General features: G+C 39.9%; 1 protein-coding gene across 2 annotated transcripts in view; it reads left to right on the top strand.

Moving 5' to 3' along the window:
* Positions 1-10,780: 10,780 nt before the first annotated feature.
* LOC116335393 (protein SON) overlaps positions 10,781-23,570 on the top strand; it is a 34,911-nt gene continuing 22,121 nt past the window's right edge. The window contains exons 1-7 of one of the 2 annotated variants that reach the window (XM_031759073.2): positions 10,781-10,937; positions 11,434-11,634; positions 11,989-12,023; positions 13,620-13,792; positions 15,095-15,282; positions 16,149-16,357; positions 19,552-19,819. In XM_031759073.2, the coding sequence (XP_031614933.1) occupies positions 10,855-10,937; positions 11,434-11,634; positions 11,989-12,023; positions 13,620-13,792; positions 15,095-15,282; positions 16,149-16,357; positions 19,552-19,819 (1,157 nt within the window). In that variant the 5' untranslated portion in view covers positions 10,781-10,854. Of the gene's footprint in view, positions 10,938-11,131; positions 11,335-11,433; positions 11,635-11,988; positions 12,024-13,619; positions 13,793-15,094; positions 15,283-16,148; positions 16,358-19,551; positions 19,820-23,570 lie in introns of those variants that run through there. The other variant, XM_039606936.1, reaches the window with a different exon arrangement.

Here is a 23,570-nt window from a genome sequence, read left to right as displayed (position 1 = left end):
ACTGAACGCAGGTGGAAATGACAACATAACATTAACATCACGAAAACATCAATGACACGACACTGGACTGGTTGAACTGAGGAACATAAATACACAGGCTGAGTGAGGAGTGATTAGAAACTGGTGAGTACACAGCTGAACATAATGAACTAATGATAAATGGGAAGAGGACTGAACATAATGCACATGGACCAAGGTTAACACAATAAAACAGGAAGTGAAACAGGCAGAAGATAAACAATGAGGACGAACTGAAAATACTGGGTCAACGACCCAGAAACCCTGACAGTTCCACAGCTTCACTCCACACACAGAGATGCAAAAACTTTTTAATGTTGTGCGGATACAAGGATGTTTTAAAATTAATTCCCCCCTCAAATTGTATCCCCGATCCCTTTTAGAAAACAGTTTTAGAATATTGTCAGGAAGCAGGTTATTTATTGCTTTATACATAATTTGTGCAGTGAGAAAATGAACCAGATCTGTGAATTTTAGAATTTTTGATTTTAAGAATAGTGGATTTGTATGATCTCTGTAACCAGTTTTATGGATTATCCTTATGGCCCTTTTTTGTAATATAAAGATTGATGATAGCGAACATTGGTAAGTATTGCCCCAAACCTCTGCACAGTAATGCAAATACGGTGCAATCAGGGAACAATAGAGAATGTGGAGTGATTTGTGGTCCAGAATGTGTTTTACTTTACTCAAGATTGAAACACTTCTTGAAATTTTGTTATGTATATGATTTACATGAGACTTCCAGTTTAATTTATCATCTATAATCACACCAAGAAACTTATGTTCAAGTACTCTTTCAATTTCCACACCATCTATATGAATCTGCGCTTGTGCCTTTCTAAGGGAATTCCCAAATAAGATTATTTTAGTTTTACTTAGATTTAGAGATAGTTTGTTCCTGTTAAACCATTTTTTAATTTTGCACATTTCTGAAGTAATTGTATCCAGCAGTTCCTTTAGATTCCCCCCAGAACAAAAAATATTTGTGTCATCTGCAAATAATACTAATTTTAATATATCAGATACCTTACAAATATCATTTATATAAATAATAAATAATTTTGGACCCAGTACAGAGCCTTGTGGAACACCACAAGCAATGTCCAAGCATGATGAGGAATGGACACCCAGCTTCACAAATTGTTTCCTATCACTTAAATAATTTTTCACCCAGTGCAGTACAACCCCCTGATCCCGTGCCGTTCTAGTTTATTAATTAATATGTCATGATTGATTGTGTCGAATGCTTTCTTGAGATCCAGAAATAGTCCAGCTGCATACTGTTTCTGATCTATAGCATTTGTAATCTCCTCAATTGATTCGATTAATGCCAGAGATGTTGATCTTTTGATCTGAATCCATATTGACTGTCAGAGAGTAATTTATATTTATCTAAGAATTTGTCTAATCGTTTATTAAACAGGTTTTCTAGGATTTTGGAGAATTGTGGTAGTAAAGAAACCGGCCTGTAATTTGTGAAGTGGTGTCTATCCCCAGTTTTATACAGCGGCACAACTTTAGCTATTTTCATTTTGTTTGGAACTTTTCCAGTCTGAAATGATAAGTTGCAAATATATGTTAGAGGTCCTACAATTCCTTCAATGACCTTCTTGATGATTATCATGTCAATATCATTACAATCAGTAGATGTTTTATATTTACACATGTGTACAGTGTCAATTATTTCTTTTTCCTCCACTGCTGTGAGGAACATTGAGTTAGGGTTCCTATCAATCAGGCTTTCACTACAGTCTACTGATGGCAGTGACTCAGGAATTTGTTCTGCCAGATTTGGTCCAATATTTACAAAATAATGATTAAAGCTGTTGACCACATCAGCAGTGTTTTCCATAATATTGCCGTTGTCAATAAAATATTGAGGATAACTTTGTTGTCCAGAATTATTTTTAATGATACCGTTTAAAACATCCCATATTCCCTTCATATTATGTTTATTGTTGTTCAATGTTTTACTATAATACTCCTTTCTACATACACGTATAATATTGGTCAACTTATTTTTGTATTTTTATATTTATTTTCAGCATCTTTTGTTCTTTGTTTTAGGAATTCCCTATAGAGTGTATTTTTCTTTTCACATGCATTTTGTAAACCCTTAGTGATCCATGGTCTATCTGAATATTTGTGCTTTCTGTTGTATTTTATTGTTGGACAGTTTTTATCGTACAATTCCATGAATATTTTTAAAAATATGCCATATGCAATATCAATATTAGTTTCTTTGTACACATTGTCCCAGTCCTGATTTAATAGATCGTTCTTAAGTGCATTCATAGTTTCTTCTGTCCTTACTCGTCTGTATCTCAGTTGTTCTTCATGCTGATTTCTCTTATAATTAGTGTTATAAACTGCAAAAACTGGTAGGTGATCACTGATGTCATTAATTAATAATCCGCTCACGATGTTGTTTTCCATATTGTTGGTGAAAATATTGTCAAGTAAGGTGGCACAATGTGGTGTAATTCTGCTAGGCCTGGTTATTTTAGGATGTAAACTCAAACTGTACATAGTGTTTAGAAATTCGTTGGTCATTTTATGCTTTTTCGGATTCAACAGGTCAATATTAAAATCACCACAGATGAACATAACTTTTTGATTAGTTTTAGAGAATATTTCTTCTATGAAGTCATTAAATACTTGAATACTAGAGCCAGGTGTTCTATATATACAGCTAATTATTACATTTTTCTCTTTTTCCTTATAAATTTCAATTGTTATACATTCTAATAAATTATCAATTGCAGTTGTCATACTTTCCACCACCTTGTAATTTAGGTTTTTATCCACATACACAGCCACTCCCCCTCCACTTTTGTTCCTTCTATTTACAAAATTCACCTAACCTTCCAATTATAAGATGAACTGTCAACTCTTGAGTCACGATTCAGTCATCCACCCATGTGTGTGAATGACTGAATGTGTAAAGCACTTTGGAGTCCTTAGGGGACTAGTAAAGCGCTATACAAATACAGGCCATTTACCATTTAAATTGAAAATTTTGTTTGAATTCTGCAATTGAAGACATGCTCAGTTATTTATGAACATGGTCTTTGTTTAAAGCAAGAAATGGATTTGTAACATGGGGGTGCATATCTCATTCTGAAAAAACTTAACAACTAATAAGTGTTACCCAAAGCCAATCACCATCATCCAAAGCATCAGTATGGCTCTTCTTTGGAAAGACATGAATTGTTAAGCACAAGGGATATTGTGTAATTGTAATTGTGTAATTTTTTTTTTTTTTTTTGTCTTTGAACCCTTTTATAGCCGACAGGTATTGAAGACACGTTTTCTAAGAGGATGAAAGTTGGCATTGCAATGGTGAAAGAAGAAGACATCATCGATGTGTTGGTTGTCCTTGAGGTGGCAGTAATCCTGTCTAATCTGAGGGATGTCTCAAGTGCCATTTCCATGCTGATGGGCCTTCTTTTTGCCCTCAACATAGACTATCCAAAGGAACTTAAGGACATCTTTGAAGTCATTCAGAACATCCTAATGAACATTGGTGGAAGGCAGTGCATCTCACTAGTGCATGGTCTAAGAAACAGACTCTTGCAGAAAGCCATGCAGAACTGTAATTGTATGCTCACAGCATACAATTGCCTTAGTGTTAAGGACAGTTTTATTTTACTGTTTGTTTTTTATTCTTGCAAGTTCTCATTCTCACTTTTGTATGTCACTAAATGACTACACTTTACATTCCAGATTAGACAATTACTCATTTGTTCATGGTTTAAGAAACTTATGTGAACAACAATATAATGGTGGACTTTGCAGATGCTTATCTCATGCAAGTCAGTAGTTTTTCCTTTGTTTTGCAATTGAGCAGATTCAAACTGATGTTTCTGAAATATCCACATTATCAAATGTTTCAGAAGCATGCACTCATTTTCAGAGATATTGGTTCTGTGGAATTTGTTGCAATTGTAAACAAAGACAAATACAAGAGTTTGATGTCTTAGTTGTTATAAACTGATCTTTACTGTCACTTATCAAAGGTTTTGTACTATTTTAATATTTCAAGTTTTATGCTAACAGGTGTGACTGAGCACAATGAAGTTTAAAAATTTTGCAAATGTAAAGAATAACTTTTCTAAAATAGCAAGTGTCCCGTTGATACATTACATTAATGCAGACTTTATGTTGTTACTTCACAAGAATCACTACTGCTCCTAGAGTATTGGTCAGAATTTAATCTTCACCCAAACTGGGCTCAAGACCAAGTTCAAATTTATTGTTTCACAGGAGCAGCCTTTGAGTTTTGATGGATTGTGAGAAAGATGAGCTACGTCACTGATTTTTCTGTTTCTCAGATGACTAAGATGGCACAATAAATGGTGAATGTTGGGTGCTCATTAGTAATTGTCTTGTCATGTTCTTAAAACAAACTTTCTGTATGAAATGATCAGATAGACTTTAATGGAATCTGTGGGTTTTTATATTTTTTTTTTCTGTAAACAACAGAAAATTAATTTAAAGGAATGTAGATATTTAAACCTGAGATCTAAGATAAACCTAACAGGTAGTTTTGCTGAAATGGATGTTAGAAAGCTAAAAAACAAAACAAAACTTAAGATGTTTAATACACATTTTTCTTTACATCCAGTCAATCAACTCTGATAATTAAAATGAAACTGATTTACAAGTTCACTCAGCTACCTTAAGGAGCTCAGTTAATTAATAAACTTAAATCAACTTAGCTAACAGATTATGTTAGTTAAGCTAAAATAGATTCCTAAGTTAAAAGAACTACTAAAGTATTTGAATTAACTAAAAAACCCAAGTCAACTGAACTAGGACAAGAGTTTAAACAATAGATTATTTTAATTTAGCTGAAAGGGTTTTCCCAAGTAAAAATGACAATTAAAGGAGTTGAACTGACTAACAAATCTCAGTCAACTAAACTAAGACGAAAGTTTAGACAACATGTGATTTTTCATTAAGATAACAATTGGTTGTGTTATAAGAACAAACTCTATTTCTTGACTTAACTTAAAATTTTAAGGCAGCCCTGTACCTGATATTTTTAAGTTGAAACAACAAGTTATATTTTACAGTGTAGAGCCACCATTCAAACTTTAAAACGAAGACAAGACATTCAGCTATTCAACTTGTATTTATCTTTTCAATATCTATTATACTTTTTCTTCAGTTCCAGTTTAAGTTTCATGATGTTTTTTCAGCCGTTTCAGAGTTTATAATGGGTGTGTATGGGACGGAATGTTGCCGCTAGAGTGAGACAGCTCAACTGCTAGAGTGAGAGGAGCAAAAAAATTAATCTTAAAATCTTTTTTAAAACTGCTGCTGTGTCCACAGCGTTTGCTCTACAAACATGATTTTACCCTCAAAACGTAGCCATCGCTGTCCTCCTTCATCCAATGTGTTTACTATTGTACTAGGTGTTATGGTTCTTTCATAAATGTCACCAATGCAGAGCCTCCTCCCTCCAACTCCTCCATAGACTCCAATGTTAAAATGGCTCAGAAAGTTCGTTTGAAAATCAGAAGAGCATGGTGTCTTTCCACTGTCACCACGTCCGTATAATAAACTCCACAGGCATGAAAACTGAGAATTTGGTAGAGTGGACATTGCTGGTGCTCACGGTGAAAGAATTTTGTCAATACAAGTTATCGTTTTCTTTTGGGAACGATTTGTTCCGGACTGACTTTTCTGTTCATTTTAAGGAGCAAAAGTGAGGTGCATGTCTGTGTGCGTGTGTACTGAGCCACTGGGTGCAGTCACTATAGCAACCAGGCTCACACCTGCCTGCCTAACGAGCTCTCTCTCACTCTGCCAAGATTCATCTTAAACACTTCTCTTTCAAGTGCTGTGTCCACAGTGTTTGCTCTACAGCCATCATTTTACCCTCAAAATGTCGCCATCGTTGTTCTCTTTTCAGCACCGTATCTTTCAAAGCTCATAGATACAAACTTTTTAAACTGTGTGGATCCAAGTGGCGGGATCACATTTTAGTCATTCAGTGATTCAAAGAATATGAACTTTTAATATTTATTCAGATGTTTTCTGACTCTAAATTTTCTTTTCTCATTACTTAGGTTTTTCTAATTTACAATTAAAACATTTTCAGCTATTTTCCAACTTCTCTGTGGTTGTCAGCTTTTAAAAGTTCTGCACTTTTGTTTTCAGGCGAAAATTTCTGTATTTTTCATCTCATTCCAAATTTGTAACTTACATTCAGCAATTAATTCATTTCAGTGCATAGATTCAGATTCAAGCATTCACACTGCACTTTCTTCAGAAAATGCACTTTCTAGTTCTCTTGTGTAATTAGTGTGAATGCTTGGCTGAGGCCATCAACAGCACACCATGGCCTGTGCTGCTGGCTTAGGCCATGTACATTACACAAGGGCCTGTGCTATTGGCTGAGGCCATCTACATTACAGCAGGGCCTGTGCTGCTGGCTTAGGCCATGTACATTACACAAAGCCTGTGCTATTGGCTGAGGCCATCTACAGCACACCATGGCCTGTGCTGCTGCTTAGGCCATCTACAGCACACCAGGGCCTTTGCTGCTGGCTGAGGCCATCTACAGCACACCATGACCTGTGCTGCTGCTTAGGCCATCTACAGCACACCAGGACCTGTGCTGCTGGCTGAGGCCATCTATATTACACCAGGGCCTGTGCTGCTGGCTGAGGCCATCTACAGCACACCAGGACCTGTGCTGCTGGCTGAGGCCATCTATATTACACAAGGGCCTGTGCTATTGGCTGAGGCCATCTACAGCACACCATGGCCTGTGCTGCTGCTTAGGCCATCTACAGCACACCAGGGCCTTTGCTGCTGGCTGAGGCCATCTATATTACACCAGGGCCTGTGCTGCTGGCTGAGGCCATCTACAGCACACCAGGACCTGTGCTGCTGGCTGAGGCCATCTATATTACACCAGGGCCTGTACTGCTGGCTGAGGCCATCTACAGCACACCAGGGCCTGTGCTGCCGGCTTAGGTCATCAACATTACACCAGGGCCTGTGCTGCTCCTACGTGTTTTGGAGTTTGTACGTGCTTTGTCCGTAGGGGCCACCGTAAATATACTTTTATTTATTCATTCCACATAAAATGTAATAAATAAATCATATAATACAAAAACCAACTATTTACATTTTCAGCTTTTTCGTTTTAAACAAATTTAAAGTGAAACAACACAAAACACTGCAAACCACAACACAATTAAATATAAATTAAAATCTGCAAAACAAAAAAAAGATGCATATTCTCTGTCATATGGGCCTGCATGAATAAACTTTCTGAATCCTTTATCATCCGCAATAAAAATAGTTGTGGACCATTACTATACCTTTCTAATGTGATGTTGTTGTCCCTGGCTGTCTTTCTCTCTCTTTCCCTCCCCTCTCTGCCCAGCGCAAGCACAAGGTTCGCGTGCGGAGTGAAGCGAAAAAAAGTGCGAGAGCGGGGGTGGGAGAAAGAAAAAAATAAAAAAAACACAGCTCCAAGAGCCATTTCATTCGCGACCGACACATCACTACCATCTACATTACAGCAGGGCCTGTGCTGCTGGCTTAGGCCATCTACATTACACCAGGGCCTGAGCCCCTGGTTCAGGGGCGTCCAAGGTCCTGCCCGCAGTCCATTTTTAATTGGCCCTCAAGTAATTTTATAAATAGAATAGAATATGGCCCGCACTTCAACTTTTGCTTGAGTGTATTGCACTTCTTAGTTTTAACACCAGGGGGAGCGACTGTTGATCAAGGCAGTTGCTCCACCAAATAGGACAATCACAGAAGAAATTTACCCCCAAGTTACCAAACATGGCAGAACCAAAGAAGCGAAAGGTAGAAAGTGAATGCAGAAAATTTCAGACACGGTGGGAGAGTGAATATTTCTTCAAAGAATTCAAGGGGACGTGTGTCTGTTTGATCTGCACTGAAACTGTGGCAGTTATGAAAGAGTATAATGTACGACATCATTATGAAACCAAACTTCAGACCTATGCATCCTACACTGGTGCTGAGCGAGAGCAGAAATTAAAGCAAAGGGAAGCTATCCTGCGGGGTCAGAAACAGTATATTTTTTCGTGCTCAAATTGTCCAGGAGAAGGCTCCAATAGCAGCTATGAGGTCGCCCAACTCATCGCAAGACATGGCAAGCCTTTTTCAGATGGAGACCTCATAAAACACGGCCTCGTTAAAGTCACCGAAATAATGTGCCCGGAAAAAGTGCAGGACTTCAACAACGTCAGCATGTCCAGAAATACAGTTGTGCGACGCAGCCAACATTAAACTGCAACTGTCTGATGAAGCTTGTGCTTTTGAGTTTTACTCCATCGCATGCAATGAGAGCACCGATGCCACAGACACCGCACAGCTGCTAATTTTTTTTGCGGGGAGTGGACGAGAGCACAAGCGCTTTAGGTGAGTAAAAAATATATTCCACAGTACCCGTGTGTTAATAAGCATGCATGTGCAGGTACACATGCTTCAAATATCAATAATGCGCATCAATTCTGTCACTACCCTGCTTTTGCGCACCACTTTCTTATATGCGTTTTTCTTGTTAACACACAGAGTACACACCGCTGTGCACAGCGCACGCACACGCAAAGTCAGCTGATCTCATCTGATGCAGATCTGCTCCTTGATCAAGTGACATTTGTCTGGATTTTTGGCACAAGTGGTGTACGATCAGCACCGCGGCTGGATGGCCCCATTTACATACCCAGCGCAGCTGATACTCACCAGAATAATTCACTAAAATTATATGGACTCATGTTATTAAGTCCAGTTCAGTCTGTTAATGTTGATAACCGTTTCAAACGAACGTTAATAGGTGTGTTGCTAAGCCTAAGAACTTAAATAACAAGCTTGAAATGTCCCCGTCCCATTTTCCCCTTTATTGTTTTTTCTCTGTGCTGTAAATCTTCTGTCCAAGAAGAAATCTGCTGCTGTTCTGAGAATGAGCTACCAAAGCTTTTTCTGAATAAATCAATAAAGATCCATTTATGGAAAGCTGTGAAGAAGGCAGTTTTGTCTTTAATTATATTCAACAATATAACATATTTGACCACTTTTAATTGATTTTTTAACTTTAATACACTAAAGTTAAGGTTATATACCTAATTTCTAGTAAGTGGCCCAGCCCCTCCTATATTTGTATGTGGCCCTCAGTGAAAAAAGTTTGAACACCCCTGCCCTGGTTGAAGCCATTTTTTTCTTCATCTCAGCATGATACACATGTGGGCCAAATTTCATTCATGTACCTCAAACGATGTGTTCGTAGGACTGCATTTAACAACGCATAGGTGGTGCTCCAGAGCCATTTTCCAATGCTCATATGTAAAACCATTAAAATATGAAATATTTCACCAGACTTGACACATGTGCAAAATTTCATGAGTTTTTGAGCATGTTAAAGCCCTCAAAAAGGCACTTGTTTCGCCTGAATAAGAAGAAAAAGAAGAAGAAGAAACAGCAGATACAATAGGGCCTTCGCACCTTCAGTGCTCAGGCCCTAATCATCATCATCATCATAATAATAATAATAATAATAAAAACAATAATAATAATAATAATAATAAACTCAGCAGATACAATAGGGCCTTCGCACTGTGCTCGAGCCCTAATAATAATAATAAATATCAAAGTATAAGACATGACATTTCCTGTTCCCACTAGGTGGCGCTCTGCGTATTCCTGACAATGGGTATATCAATCTGTTCAGGGCGGGTCTGCGATCATGCCTGTAAAGTCTGGTACTGATCAGACTGGATTTCATTGAGTTATAGCAATTTCCTTTTTCATGGCGAGACATCAATGTTCGCCGTGCTGCTGGGGTCACACCCTTTGCCGAAATCTCACAGTTTTCACTGTATTGCCAAGACCAACTACTTAAGGCTTTCCTGGAGAAATTTGAGGCTCCTCGGGTCACCCACCACTATACTGTACCCCAAAGTGTAAAAAATTACATTTCCTGTTCCCACTAGGTGGTGCTGTCACTGGTGTCAAATATGGCAGTCGAAATATGTTCAGGGCTGGAGCCTTATCATATGTGTGCACTTCGGTTCAGAGAGGACCATGAAGTACGGAATGAGAGCAAATAAGATTTTCATGGTGAATCATCGAAATTAGCCGTGGCGCCACGCCCACACCCTATCCCAAAAACTTAAACGCTCCGCAATTTAATATGGCCCAGGTGTGCAGTTGACACTGACCAAATACGAAGCTGATAAGATCAAATCCCGATGAGGAGTTTGCAAAAGTATAAGGCCTGGAAATGGCAAAAACGGAGCCAAACTGTCACATTCAATCCAAAATGACGGACTTCCTGTTGGGTTTGCGTCAATGGTCCCACTGACTTTTTTGTTCATCTCAGCATGATTCACATGTGGGCCAAATTTCATTCATGTACCTCAAAAGATGTGTTCGTAGGACTGCATTTAACAACACATAGGTGGCGCTCCAGAGCCATTTCCAATGCTCATATGTAAAACCATTAAAATACGAAATTTTTCAGCAGACCTGACACGTGCAGAATTTCACGAGTTTTTGAGCATGTTAAAGCCCTCAAAAAGGCACTTGTTTCGCCTGAAGAAGGAGAAGCAAAAGAAGAAGAAGAAACAGAGCAGATACAATAGGGCCTTCGCACTCTCAGTGCTCGGACCCTAATCATCATCATCATCACCATCATCATGACAATGATTATTGAAAAAACAATACCCAGAGGAACTGTATAGGATTGCGTGTAGCCTGCTGAGGAGGAACAGATTTTCATCCGGAACATTGCCACAGATATTCACTTTCCACCCGGAACGGCAAAGCGATGCACATTAAAACATGGCGGCCAACATAGAGCAAATTTTTCAAGATTTCATATTAAATAAAATCAGAGAAATTGAAGACCAGAATGAGGACAAAGCGTACGTTGTTTGTTTGTATTCTTCTATTGAGACGTTATTTGAAATTTCAGTGAACAGACATGTTAGTCGCCCGCTGCAGCTACCGGTTGCTACACCAGATGCCAAATAAAGGATGAAAGCTAACGTTGGTTAGGTTTGTTTTCAATTAAACTGTACCGCTAGGAGCGAGGCCATTCGTGAACGCGGGAGGTTGAAAAGAAAGCCGAGAGAGTCCGTAAAGTTTAAAAGCAGTTAATTAGGTTTGAAGCGGACATTTTTCTATTTAAGTCACTGCCGGTTTTAATAATAAGACTATGTAAAGAATTCGAAGCAATGATAGAAGAAACCTGAAACCTCTTAAATCTTCAACAGGCATGACTGTTAAACACCTCATCTGGATCTTACTATCCAATTAGAGGTGCAAGGAGAGGCTTCAGAATATTAGATATTTAATAAACGTTGGCTGACTCTTTCTGGTAAAACAGTAACACTTATTTTCTCTGCCTCTGTCCATCAGTGATGCTAAAAGAGTGGGTGACTGCAGTAAAATGGACGGAGCAGAAAATGCCTCTACAAAGAGATACAAAGACTTGAGAAGCAGCAGTTCACACAAGAAGCACAAAAAACACAAAAGCAAGAGGAAGAAGAGGAACCGAGAGAAGGAGAGTAGTTCAGAGTCTGGGGCAGACCTGAAACGAAAAAATAAACACAAGTCAAGGTGATCCTGAAAGTACATGCTCCAACATCCACAGTCAGACAAACTGTGTGCTCACGTGCTCAGCCAGCAAATATAACTCAAAAGAAAGCATGTAATAGTCTGAGAGGAAGGGGCTGGGCTCACAAAGGAATCTGTAACTTTACTACCTGTGCATTATGTCCAGTTGCAAAATTCAGTGAATGAAGGGAGTAAAAAGGTTTACTGCATACACAGTAGGATAACGTGTAGCCCACAACCTAGATCGTTCAGGGGTGCAACACTACTGTACAATAACAGTCAATAGCTTCCTGCCATTTTACTGTTAATTACGACCGTTTAAATGTGCCTAATTCAGGCTTTATCTTTGCTTCATAGAAGAGGAACACCAACGGAAAGAAAAACTGAGCAAGGTACGGCTCTTTATTATATTGACAACTTTTTGAGCATCAAGTGTTTACCGCAGATAGATTTGGTATATTAACAGCTGCCCTGTTAGTTTCTGTGGCTAATTTTATATATTTTTAAAAAATATTTTCAGTAGACAATCCCCTTGCTCTTATTTAAAAGTTAAGTCACTGCTGACCAGCTGGCCCAGGCCCTTTTCAGTCTCATGTTCCCAGAAGCAGGCTGATTGGTTTGACTTTGTCCCAGTCTTTGATGTCATTCTTTAGCTATATGGAGACTCTGGTCCTACTGTACTGTATTCTAACTGCACCTTTTTCAAGATTTTGTCTGCTCTGGAAGGCAGTATATCTGTGTAGGTTCTCAGAGACCATATATGTCCACTGTGAATGACCATCATTGAACAGACGGGGTGGCTTAAGACACCCACCTACAAAGCAGTCTTGATATCCCTTCCCAGGTGCCTCAACACCCCCTCACATTTTGCGTCAGGTGACCTGATAGGTCACATGATAGGGTGAGGAAAAGTCTCGTCAACCCATTATTGATCATGTGCCTCATCACATGAGCCAAGCTGTTTAAAAGTGTGTGGGCCAGTATCACCAGAGATTTCCGATGAAACCGTTGACTCACCCTATCATGTGTCTGTTTAGATGAACTGACGCAAAATGTGAGTGGGCATTAAGATGCCAGGGAAGGGATTTCAAAACTGGATTGTAGGTGGCAGATGGTTGGTGTGGTAAGCCATCCGCTCTGTTCAAGGATGGTCGTTCACAGTGGACATAGATGGCTTCTGTCAACTCTCTTTTAAACCATCTGTCTTCTCTGGCGTCCTCGAAAGAGTGACCTTTGACCTTTAGATGCCAACGTACAGCTGAGTCTTGTCCTGTCGAGGTGGCTCTTCTATGTTGTGCCATGCGCTTATGGAGTGGGTGTTTGGTTTCTCCAATGCAGAGGTCTGAGGTCTACACACGTTTTCAAGAAACTTAAAGAAGTCCAGTTGCTTCTCTTTCCAAGCTCCTTAGATTACTATGTCTGGAATGACTGAGAACCTACAGACATGCTGCATAACCAAACTCAAAGAAGTTGAAGAGCAAAACAAGGGCATAGGTTCAATCATCAGCTTTGTATTAGTAGTTTCTATTTGAGTAATGTAACACGGAATTATCAGTGTGGAATTCTCTAAAAACTAAGGTTCTTCAATACTGCTTCAATGATGTCTAGTATGTCCTTTAGCCTAGTCCACAGGGGGCCATCCTTCATTAAAGTTTATATCCATAGTTTATATCAATGCACTGGTAGATTATTTATAAAAACTAACAACGAATATTGCTGGTAAGTGGCTATAATCTAAGACGCATGCTTTGTTGTCCATCTTCGGCATGTTGTTGTTTCACCACAGCAGACCCACATAAACAGCATCTGCTGTCACATCATTCAAGTGCAGTCAGATTCTCTGAGCACCGCGGTTCTCCTTTCCCATTTCCTTGTAAATTCTGCCTGTCTACATTGCCATATGTTGTCACTCCTGTATATGTCACATACAATATTTTTTGCTGCAAAAATATGCTGTTGTAGCCCAGAGCTGGTGAACTGTTTTCCAGGTGGGGATCATGAGAGTAAGTCCAGATGCCGTAAGAAGCACTTAATTGGAAAGAGGAAGAAGAAGAAAAGGAGGAAAGACGATGAAAATTCATCAGATACTGACTCTGCTTTTGTGTTAAAGCATACTAAACTAAAACGACAGGAGGAGCTGCCTGATATAATCCCAAAACAGGTGAAAACAAAGTACTGTTATTATGTTCCCAATACATAAATCAGCTTTAGTTACTAATACAGATGTATCCCTTTGCTTTTACTAAGAGTAGGAGAGAATACCTTTCTCATATTTTATTTGTTTGTAGTGTTCACAAGTAACTATATCAAGTAGAATACACGTTACATTTATGTACTACTGTCCTTCTGACTGTGCGACTGTAGCTTGTTAGTCTCTGTTCTTGCAAAGTCCTCTCACCGTTGGACTGTTTAGTTGGACTAATTATCTTGGGAGGAGCGAATATCCTGCATTTGTTTGGCCAGTGTCTGAGACAGGGTACATTGGGCCCAATTTAGCCCCTGCATGCGAGCTTTTATCTTTTTCATTGTAAATCTTAAGTATGTTGATTATAAGTCTGTGTGATGATATTTTTGTGCTTGTTAATAGTAATAATACAGTAATATATTTCTGCCTGTTACCACTAGATCCAATACATAAGGCTTAATGAAAAATTCTTCAATTTTCAAATTCAAGTTTGGGCCATTTGGTCAATTCGGCTATTTTACCACTGACTTTGAACCTTTGCACAGAGCGAACACCAACTGTTTGATTATGAGATAATAATAATGGGGAGAGATGAGAAGATGAGAAGCACAACCATCAATTTGTCCTCCAGAGTGAGACTGTGACTGCAGAATTCTGGTGTATTGTCTCGAGGCATCTGTGGAAGAACTCTGAGCGAGAATGGCCTCTACTTCTCGACTGTGGTCAAAAGGGTTTTGCTTATAAAAACATAATTGTTGCTTATAACCTGCCCTTTTTGTCAGTTTTTCCTTCCTTCAATTTCGCCCACTTCCACAAAATGAGAATCAAGTTGAAGACTCTCCATTTTATACACATCCAGCTTTCTCTGCAAATGCACAAGTGAATGGGCTGAGATTGAAACTCTGAGGGGTGGAAGTGTATAACAGTCACACTGAAAACGGGAGATGGGTCAAATAAATATGTAAACAGATTACATATTGATATAACTGGGGCAGCTTTGGCTCAGGTGGAAAAAGCAGGATATGCATGTCACAGTGAAACCTGAGTCGCCCCCGTTGCGTCCGTGTGATTGTGTGAATGCTTAAAAGTGCTTGTATGAAAGTGTGTGTAGAGTTTAATGAAGCTTGTTATAAGAAAGCACTTTGTGTGGTCAAATAGTTGTTTGTTGAAAGTGCTATATAATTACCAGTCCATTCTAACTTCAGCTAATTATGTATAAAAATGCCACTCATGAAAGAATAGTGAAAATAAGATTTATTTTTTATTGCTCTCTAACAGGAAAACTCCAATAAAGGAATAGAAGACGAGGAAAGACGTGACAGACAGGGATGCCATTCACCTTCACATTCCTACTCCCAGTCACATTCCTGCTCAGTGAAGAACTCTGACTCTAGGACTAGACACTACCGTCAAAGGTCTAGGACTTGCTCCCCATCCAATACACGAGGCCACAGGACACGCTCCAGGTAGGAAGCAAACTTTGAAAGAAATGTTAACGGCTCTTCCTCTCTTTATTTTGTTATACAAACTGTTTTCCCTTCAAATCTGTGGGCTGATGATCCTAATTTGCCAAGAGGGCTGCCAACAGTAAATGTACCACATTTATTTAGTATTTATTCTACCACTCCGTAGACTTTACCTGACATTCCACATTCATGATTTGGGGATTTATGCACTTAACCAACAATACTTTGACATGCTAACTGGAAAACCTAGGAACTACTACCAACTTTCTTATGTTCAGCTGTCCTCCGATCAATGGTTGACCGACTCCACCTGCCTATTTAAAAATTAAAGAGACTATACTATACACAATATCTCCCAGTTTATGTAAAATAAATGTTTGTAAAATAATGGCAATATTGAGTCCTTAGTAAAATTACTAGGCTTTTAGGTCAGGTCGTGTTTTGGTTATGGCTTTTAGATTAAATTCAAAAGTTAACCTCAACTCCAAAGAAGTTGAGCTGCTGTGTAAAATATAAATAAAAACAGAATGTGGTGATTTGCAAATCTCATAAACCCATTTTATTCACACTTGAAAACAGAAAACATATTAAATGTTTAAACTAAGACAATTCCGTTTTTATTTTTAAAAAGTTTTTATTCTGTTTTTATTTGGCTCATTTTGAATTTGGTGGTAGCAACATGTCTAAAAAAATTGCGAGGGGGGAACAACAGGCTGGAAATGTACGTGAAAGAAATGGAGGAAGATTTTGCAACTAACTGTAGTGAAACACTCTGGCATATGCTTAATGACAGCACTGTTGATAAATATGTTTCACTGTGATATTACTTCATCCTGCTATTATGTGATTTCTGTTTTTCCTTGTAGCTCCTCAGAGAAGAAAGATGTAGAAGATGAATCCTTTCATTCCCACCAATGGCCTCCAAACTGGCCCAAGCCACCTCAGGGTAACCTCAGCAACACTGAAGGTAATATAGAAGCAGAAGAGCTGACTGAGTCAAGAGTAATAAAACGGCAGACCTCTAACCACAGTGAAAAGCCAGAAGACATACAAAGAGAGGAAACAGAAAAACTAGGTAAGATCTGTATGAAATGGACGGTGGATTTATGGCATTTGTTTCCATGACTGAGCAGATCCTGAAGTTGTAATGTGTTTTGATGATTGTGGCTCATAGTTCATGGGAATCAGATATCCAGGATCTCAGAATATTCCATTCTTTAATTTCAAGTTTGAGGAAATCACTGTTCAAACAGTATAAATACCATGTATCCAGGAAGACATAGAGGAGTACTACTGTAAATCTTACACAAAAGCTATTAACACAAATTTGGGGCGGCTGTAACAGCAGGGTCATGTGATAGATGACCTGCTGTGTTACAGCAGGTCATGTATTAATTGAAAGGTTGGTGGTTCAATCACTCAGTGCTCGAGTCTCTAGTCTTCACACTTACATACCCTTGGCCAAGACACTGAACCCAACATTTTCTCTGATGAGTTTATTGGAGTGTGTAATAGAAGGCACTTAGTGCTCGTGCGAATGGTGGAATGAGGCACGTTGTATAAAGTACTTTAAGGGCTAGTAGAAAACTGACATGTAAGAACTAGTCCATGCACTGTTTACCAAGTATGAAATGGGTATATCATTAACAAAAAGATGCATGATTCATGTACATCCTAATATACTGTAGACAGAAAGGACCCGTATGACTTGTGCAGACTTTTATTTTATGTGTTGCACTTTTGCACTTTGCAGTACTCTGCTCTCTGCTCTCTATTCTCTGCCATTTCTGCTGCCACTTCCTCCAGCTGGAGGAGCTCTGATCAGATTTGTGTGGGAAATCGTGTTGCATAATCCATCAGAACGAATAAAAAGGGATATCCACGTGCAGTCCAGTGAAATGGCCCGATGAGGTCCATGCCAGTGTGCTCAAACAAGACGTCCATTACTGGTAATGGGCGCAAAGGTGCTATTGGAATGGCCGGCCGGTTGACCAGCGACACTCCCGGCAAGACACGCACCATTGGCATACATCTGCCCGGATGCCTGGCCAATAAAATCAGGCCATTATTCAATCCCTAGTTTTGTAATATTTTGTAATATGTGATTGCCTATTGGGTTGTAATGACTCACTCGATACAGTCTGTCCCTAATCAAATGATGCCCTGCCACCCTGCATGTCACTATCGGCCTCGAACGCATCCCCTACCAACTGTCTCATTAACTTACTGAACCCAGGCCAATCTGTTCCCAAAATTAATGGGTTAATGGAAATGGCCGCTGCTCTGCAACCGCAGGCTGGGCTGATGGTTGCATCACCTGGACCCTTGTTCACACGGCTGGGACCAGTCGGTTAGCCGCTGCTGGACACAGCTACTCCTGCATTCCGGCCACGCTGCCAGGTGGTCCTAAGTCAGCCTTACTGCAGCCTCAAGGCTCGCCGGCTGGTGGCAACAGACCCACTTCGCCATCCCTGTGTCTTGCAGCTGCCTGACATACGTGGACCTCCGGCCTTATCCGACCCTCCTGGAAAGTGGTGCAGATGGTCCTCGGAGGAAAGCCCTAGCTGGTCCAGGATGCCTCACGGGGAGACTCAGTGCTACCACTTGGGCTTCCCCTAAGAGCAACGGTAGCAGCTAAGGAGCCAACTCCTCTGCCGGCCATCGCCTGGAACACCTCCAAGAAAGCTTGGAGGTTGTCCTCCCCCAAATCCAATGTGGCGGTGCTGGCGAGGAGCCACAAGGTTTTCCAAAACCTCCGTTTGCCGCTCGATCTGTGCCTGCAGCTCCTTCAGCTGCTTCTGGTGCACGCCACTTATGGCAGGGCAATATGGCCAAAAATATTTATCACGATATAACTGACGATATAATTGATGCGAGAAAAAATACTTTACAACTCCGCAACTTTATTAGTGCAAAAAACCCATCAACGTATTTTCACTTAAACAAGCAGCTGTTTTTTATGTGCATTAAAGCTATATAAAAATGTAACAGTGCAAATGCAAATTCCTCACTGACAGTTTAACCAAAAGGCATTTCTGGTGGAAACTGGCCGACATATCCTGAGCATAACCATGTATAATATCCACAAAACGTAAAAAGAGGTTATACACACACAATACGGTAATATTATGTTGAAGCACAGTACGTATCACTCCGCGAGGCTCCTGACTACGGTAGCCATGATGCTCCGACAATCCAACGAGCGGTGCGGCTTCGTAGCTTAGCAAAGTCGGACTAAAACATTTGACAGATTTTTGAGCGCCGTGTAGCACATAAAATCAGTTCGGTAATAACGACGGCCCGCTTGCATGCTCTACCAAAAAATGTGCTTTGTTGTGTTTCTGACGGACAAAAGCCAAACCAGTTCGACACCACTGAAGTTGCGCCATTTTTACAAACCAGTTCTGGTTCATCTGTTTCATTCAACGATCCGCTTTCGCCCTTCTCATTCTCCGTCGCCACGATGCTTTTTCCACCATGTGCGTATGAAAACAAAGGCACTGCGCATGCGCGTTTTACACATATTCTATCGCGATATTTCATTTCTCATCGTTGCCCAACATTATACCGCTATTACTGCGAACGGTATGATATGGCCCAGCCCTACCGCCACCTGCTCCTGGTGTATCGCCACCAGCTCAGACCCCATCTTCACCAGTGCCTCCACTGGCTGCGGGGGTTGGGACTACCTTTATTCCACCACTTGTAGGCATAAAGGACCTGACACCACCCAGATTCTTGTGCAAACTTTTATTTTATGTGTTGCACTTTATAGTGCTCTGCTCTCTGTTCTCTGCGATTTCCGCTGCCAGCTCCTCCACCTTCAGCAGATCTGATCAGGTATCCCCCTTCTCTGGCCCCAGGCGCTCCTGAAATAGGGAAGGCATGATTGATGATGCTCGCCAGCTGCGAAGACCAGCCTCCCCTGACACCACACCTTGAACCTGCTGCTTCACTCCTCCCCTGCAGCCGAGCCATTAACCTCAACTCGCCACACATACATACTATAAATCTGGTTGATGTGATAATAGAGATGACTTGAAAAATGTTGTTTCCTCTCTAATCTTACAGACACAAATAGGACTGACAGTCCACAGTCCACCATCAGTTTAAATCTTTGTGGGTTACATTTAATTTGTAACACTAAAATAAATACTTTGTAATGTTCAATCAGTGCTTTGTGTTATTAATAGGTGTGACTTTTAATTTAGAGTATTTGGGGTTTTTTCAAGCTGTTGTCTTTGTCATGTGATTTTCAAAAAATTTCAGCTTCTAGCGCATCCAAGTCCATGCCAAGCCAGTCCATATCTGCTAAACATTACCTGACCACTGAGCCTGGCTTCCTTCAGTGCAAGGCATCAGAAAAGTCCTTTCCTGCAAATGTGAAATCTGCTGGAAAGAAAAGAAAAAAATCACCACAGAAGAAAAAAGAGGAGAAGTCATCAAAGAAGCAGAAAAAATCCAAGTCACCACGTAGAGGCTACAAGAGAGAATCTAGATCCACAAGCCCTTCACTTAGGAAGAGATCACGCTCAAGGTAGGTCAGGGAGTGGAGTGTGTTTACACTGGCTTACTTAATTGGAGATAATTTATCTGAATTTCAGAAGCATGATCACACCTCATACACGCCTTCCGGTTCTGTTCTATATATGACCTCCATACACCAAAAGCCCCATGCACCCTCCCTCCCTTTATTCATTCACCTCTCATTAGTACACAGGAGTCTGCTTGGCTTGGGAGCCGCCGCCAGTCCCTTCTGAGGCCTCGCCCCAAACCGCAGCCTTAGTGCATACTCACGCCATCTGCTGTTATCTACGGGAAATGCTGTCAAACCTAAAAGAGGATGTGGTCCTAGCTAGTTATATATGCATTCCAGGCATTTGTACCTACAGTTGTTGTCAGAGGTTTACATACACTCAGTCCTATAAACCTATTCATCTGCGGCTTGAAGGTTTGTCATATACCATTACCATCTGTTACTGGTACATGTTCATAGGTATCCATGTCGGCTGTCTAATCCGTGTCCAGTCTGCATACTGCTAGATTTTGTTTATTTGTTAGCAGTAGTATTTGTCCATTGCTTACAATTTATCACTGCTCTTGCACAAAGAATTGAAACATTGAAAGAAAATTGTTGTTTGGTTAAGTAAAGCATTAATTTCACTCAGTAGTGAAAAGAGGACAAAGCTTTTAGTGCTAAAATGTCTAAAATAGACACAAAAATACATTTGTGAAATTGAGTGTGTGTATTTGTGTGTAGATAAGGCATATATGTATGTCTGGTGGTTTGAGTGAACAGAAAAGCACTATATAAAGTTTATATAGACCCATCATAGCAGAAATGAATGTCATAGTAATTTTGGGCTTTTAATCGTTTCTTTGAACACTTCTTTTTCCAGGCATCTTTAACAACTTTAAAAAACTAGAATTGAGTGCAAAAGTTTGATTTGAAGAAACTGACCCCATATCCCATTGTTCACCATTGGTGCTAGTTTCAGTCGTTATGTCGTAGTGTATCTTAACACTGGGGAAACCTGCAGTCAGCTGAGACTGAAGAAGTCACTTGGATGAGTGATGAAACATTTCTCCCACTGAAAACATCCAGATGAACAGAATCAACTTTTTGGAACTGTCTGTTCAGAGAACCTGTTACAGTGGAGCTGTGAGCCAGATGTGTAAAGCTGTTTCACTGAGTGAAGCCACACACTGGCAAAAACATAAAACATTTTATACCTGTTCACATTTTATAAAATTAAGTTTACTCAATTGACTTAGAAAAACTTTGATCTTTTTCTTAGGAATGATGCGTCCTTCTCATTATGATGATTTTTTTCTAAATCATAGAAGCTATGTTATTCTGTACCACAGATTAATGGGACAGCAGTGCAGAGGCTTCAGAAATTGCCTTAGATTTCTCTGGTTTCAAATATTTCTTCAGCATTAAAGTAATCCAGTGACAGTGTCTGTATTTCCACTACTCAGTAAACAATAGCTGTTGATAATTAATTCACTAAACTTGATCTTTCAAATTGCAAGCAAATGCGCTTTAGAACAGCATTTCTGCCACTGGCACAGTGTAACTCAGTTTAACGCAGTAACCTGAAGTGTCCATCAAAGTGGCCAATCACGTTAGGAGCTCATCCTCCTTTGGGCTCTGCCTCCCGACAGTCAAAAGTAAGTTTATTCACGTGAGCATGATTTCTCTCCGAGTGCAGAGAGGTACCTGCAGGACCGTGAAACTGTAGCAGTGCATGCAAAGATGGCGTCAAAGTCATCCTGTTCCACAGTACCAGGGCCTCACATTTAGAGGTGACAACTTCCTTCCCCACAGTTGCAAATGCAGTTTGCCTGATTATGTGTTGGCAACAGTGTTCTGATGAAACTAGTGGAAACATTCCTGGCCATTTTGCAATCACCACATTGTCTTCATCACATCTACTGTAGCTCCTGTGAAAACTAAGGCCTCAAATCCAAAGTCCCTGACTCCGTGGTATAATTCTCAAACACGTAGCCTAAAGCAGATGACTCGTAAGCTGGAGAGGAAATGGCGTGTCACAAATTTAGAGGATCATCATTTAGCCTGGAGAAATAGTTTGCTGCTTTATAAGAAAGCCCTCCGCAAAGCCAAAACATCTTACTATTCGTCACTGATTGAAGAAAATAAGAACAACCCCAGGTTTCTCTTCAGCACTGTAGCCAGGCTGACAAACAGTCAGAGCTCTACTGAGCTAACAATCCCTTTAACGTTAACTAGTAATGACTTCATGAACTTCTTCACAAATAAAATTTTTATCATTAGAGAAAAAATTACCAATAATCATCCCACAGATGTAACATTATCTACAGCTACTTTTAGTACCATCAATGTTAAGTTAGACTCTTTTTCTCCAATTGATCTTTCTGAGTTAACTTCAATAATTAATTCCTCCAAACCATCAACGTGTCTTTTAGACCCCATTCCTACAAAACTGCTCAAAGAAGTCCTGCCATTAATTAATGCTTCAATCTTAAATATGATCAACCTATCTCTAATAATCGGCTATGTACCACAGGCCTTCAAGCTGGCTGTAGTTAAACCTTTACTTAAAAAGCCATCTCTAGACCCAGCTGTCTTAGCTAATTATAGGCCAATCTCCAACCTTCCTTTCATATCAAACATCCTTGAAAGAGTAGTTGTCAAACAGCTAACAGATCATCTGCAGAGGAATGGCTTATTTGAAGAGTTTCAGTCAGGTTTCAGAGCTCATCACAGCACAGAAACAGCTTTAGTGAAGGTTACAAATGATCTTCTTATGGCCTCTGACAGTGGACTCATCTCTGTGCTTGTCCTGCTAGACCTCAGTGCTGCGTTTGATACTGTTGATCATAATATCCTATTAGAGCGATTAGAACATGCTGTAGGTATTACAGGTACTGCACTGCAGTGGTTTGTATCATATCTATCTAATAGACTTCAATTTGTACATGTAAATGGAGAGTCCTCTTCACACACTAAGGTCAATTATGGAGTTCCACAGGGTTCAGTGCTAGGACCAATTCTGTTTACATTATACATGCTTCCCTTAGGCAGCATCATTAGAAGACATAGCATAAATTTTCACTGCTATGCAGATGACACGCAGCTCTATCTGTCCATGAAGCCAGGTAACACACACCAATTAGTTAAACTGCAGGAATGTCTTAAAGACATAAAGACCTGGATGGCCGCTAACTTTCTGCTTCTTAATTCAGATCAAACTGAGGTTATTGTACTCGGCCCTGAAAATCTTAGAAATATGGTATCTAAGCAGATTCTTACTCTGGATGGCATTACCTTGGCCTCCAGTAATGCTGTGAGGAACCTTGAGTCATTTTTGACCAGGACATGTCCTTCAACGCACATATTAAACAAATATGTAAGACTGCTTTCTTCCATTTGCGCAACATCTCTAAAATTAGAAATATCCTGTCTCAGAGTGATGCTGAAAAACTAGTTCATGCATTTATTACTTCCAGGCTGGACTACTGTAATTCTTTATTATCAGGATGTCCTAAAACTCGCTGAAAAGCCTTCAGCTAATCCAAAATGCTGCAGCAAGAGTCCTGACAGGGACTAGAAAGAGAGAGCATATTTCTCCTGTTTTGGCTTCCTTCATTGGCTTCCTGTTAAATCCAGAATTGAATTCAAAATCCTGCTCCTCACATACAAGGTCTTAAATAATCAGGCCCCATCTTATCTTAATGACCTTGTAGTACCATATCACCCTATTAGAGCACTTCGCTCTTGCTCTGCAGGCTTACTTGTTGTT

This window comes from Oreochromis aureus, linkage group 23 (assembly GCF_013358895.1).
Source record: "Oreochromis aureus strain Israel breed Guangdong linkage group 23, ZZ_aureus, whole genome shotgun sequence".
Classification (NCBI taxonomy): domain Eukaryota; kingdom Metazoa; phylum Chordata; class Actinopteri; order Cichliformes; family Cichlidae; genus Oreochromis; species Oreochromis aureus.
This window is presented reverse-complemented; position numbering and strand designations above follow the sequence as displayed.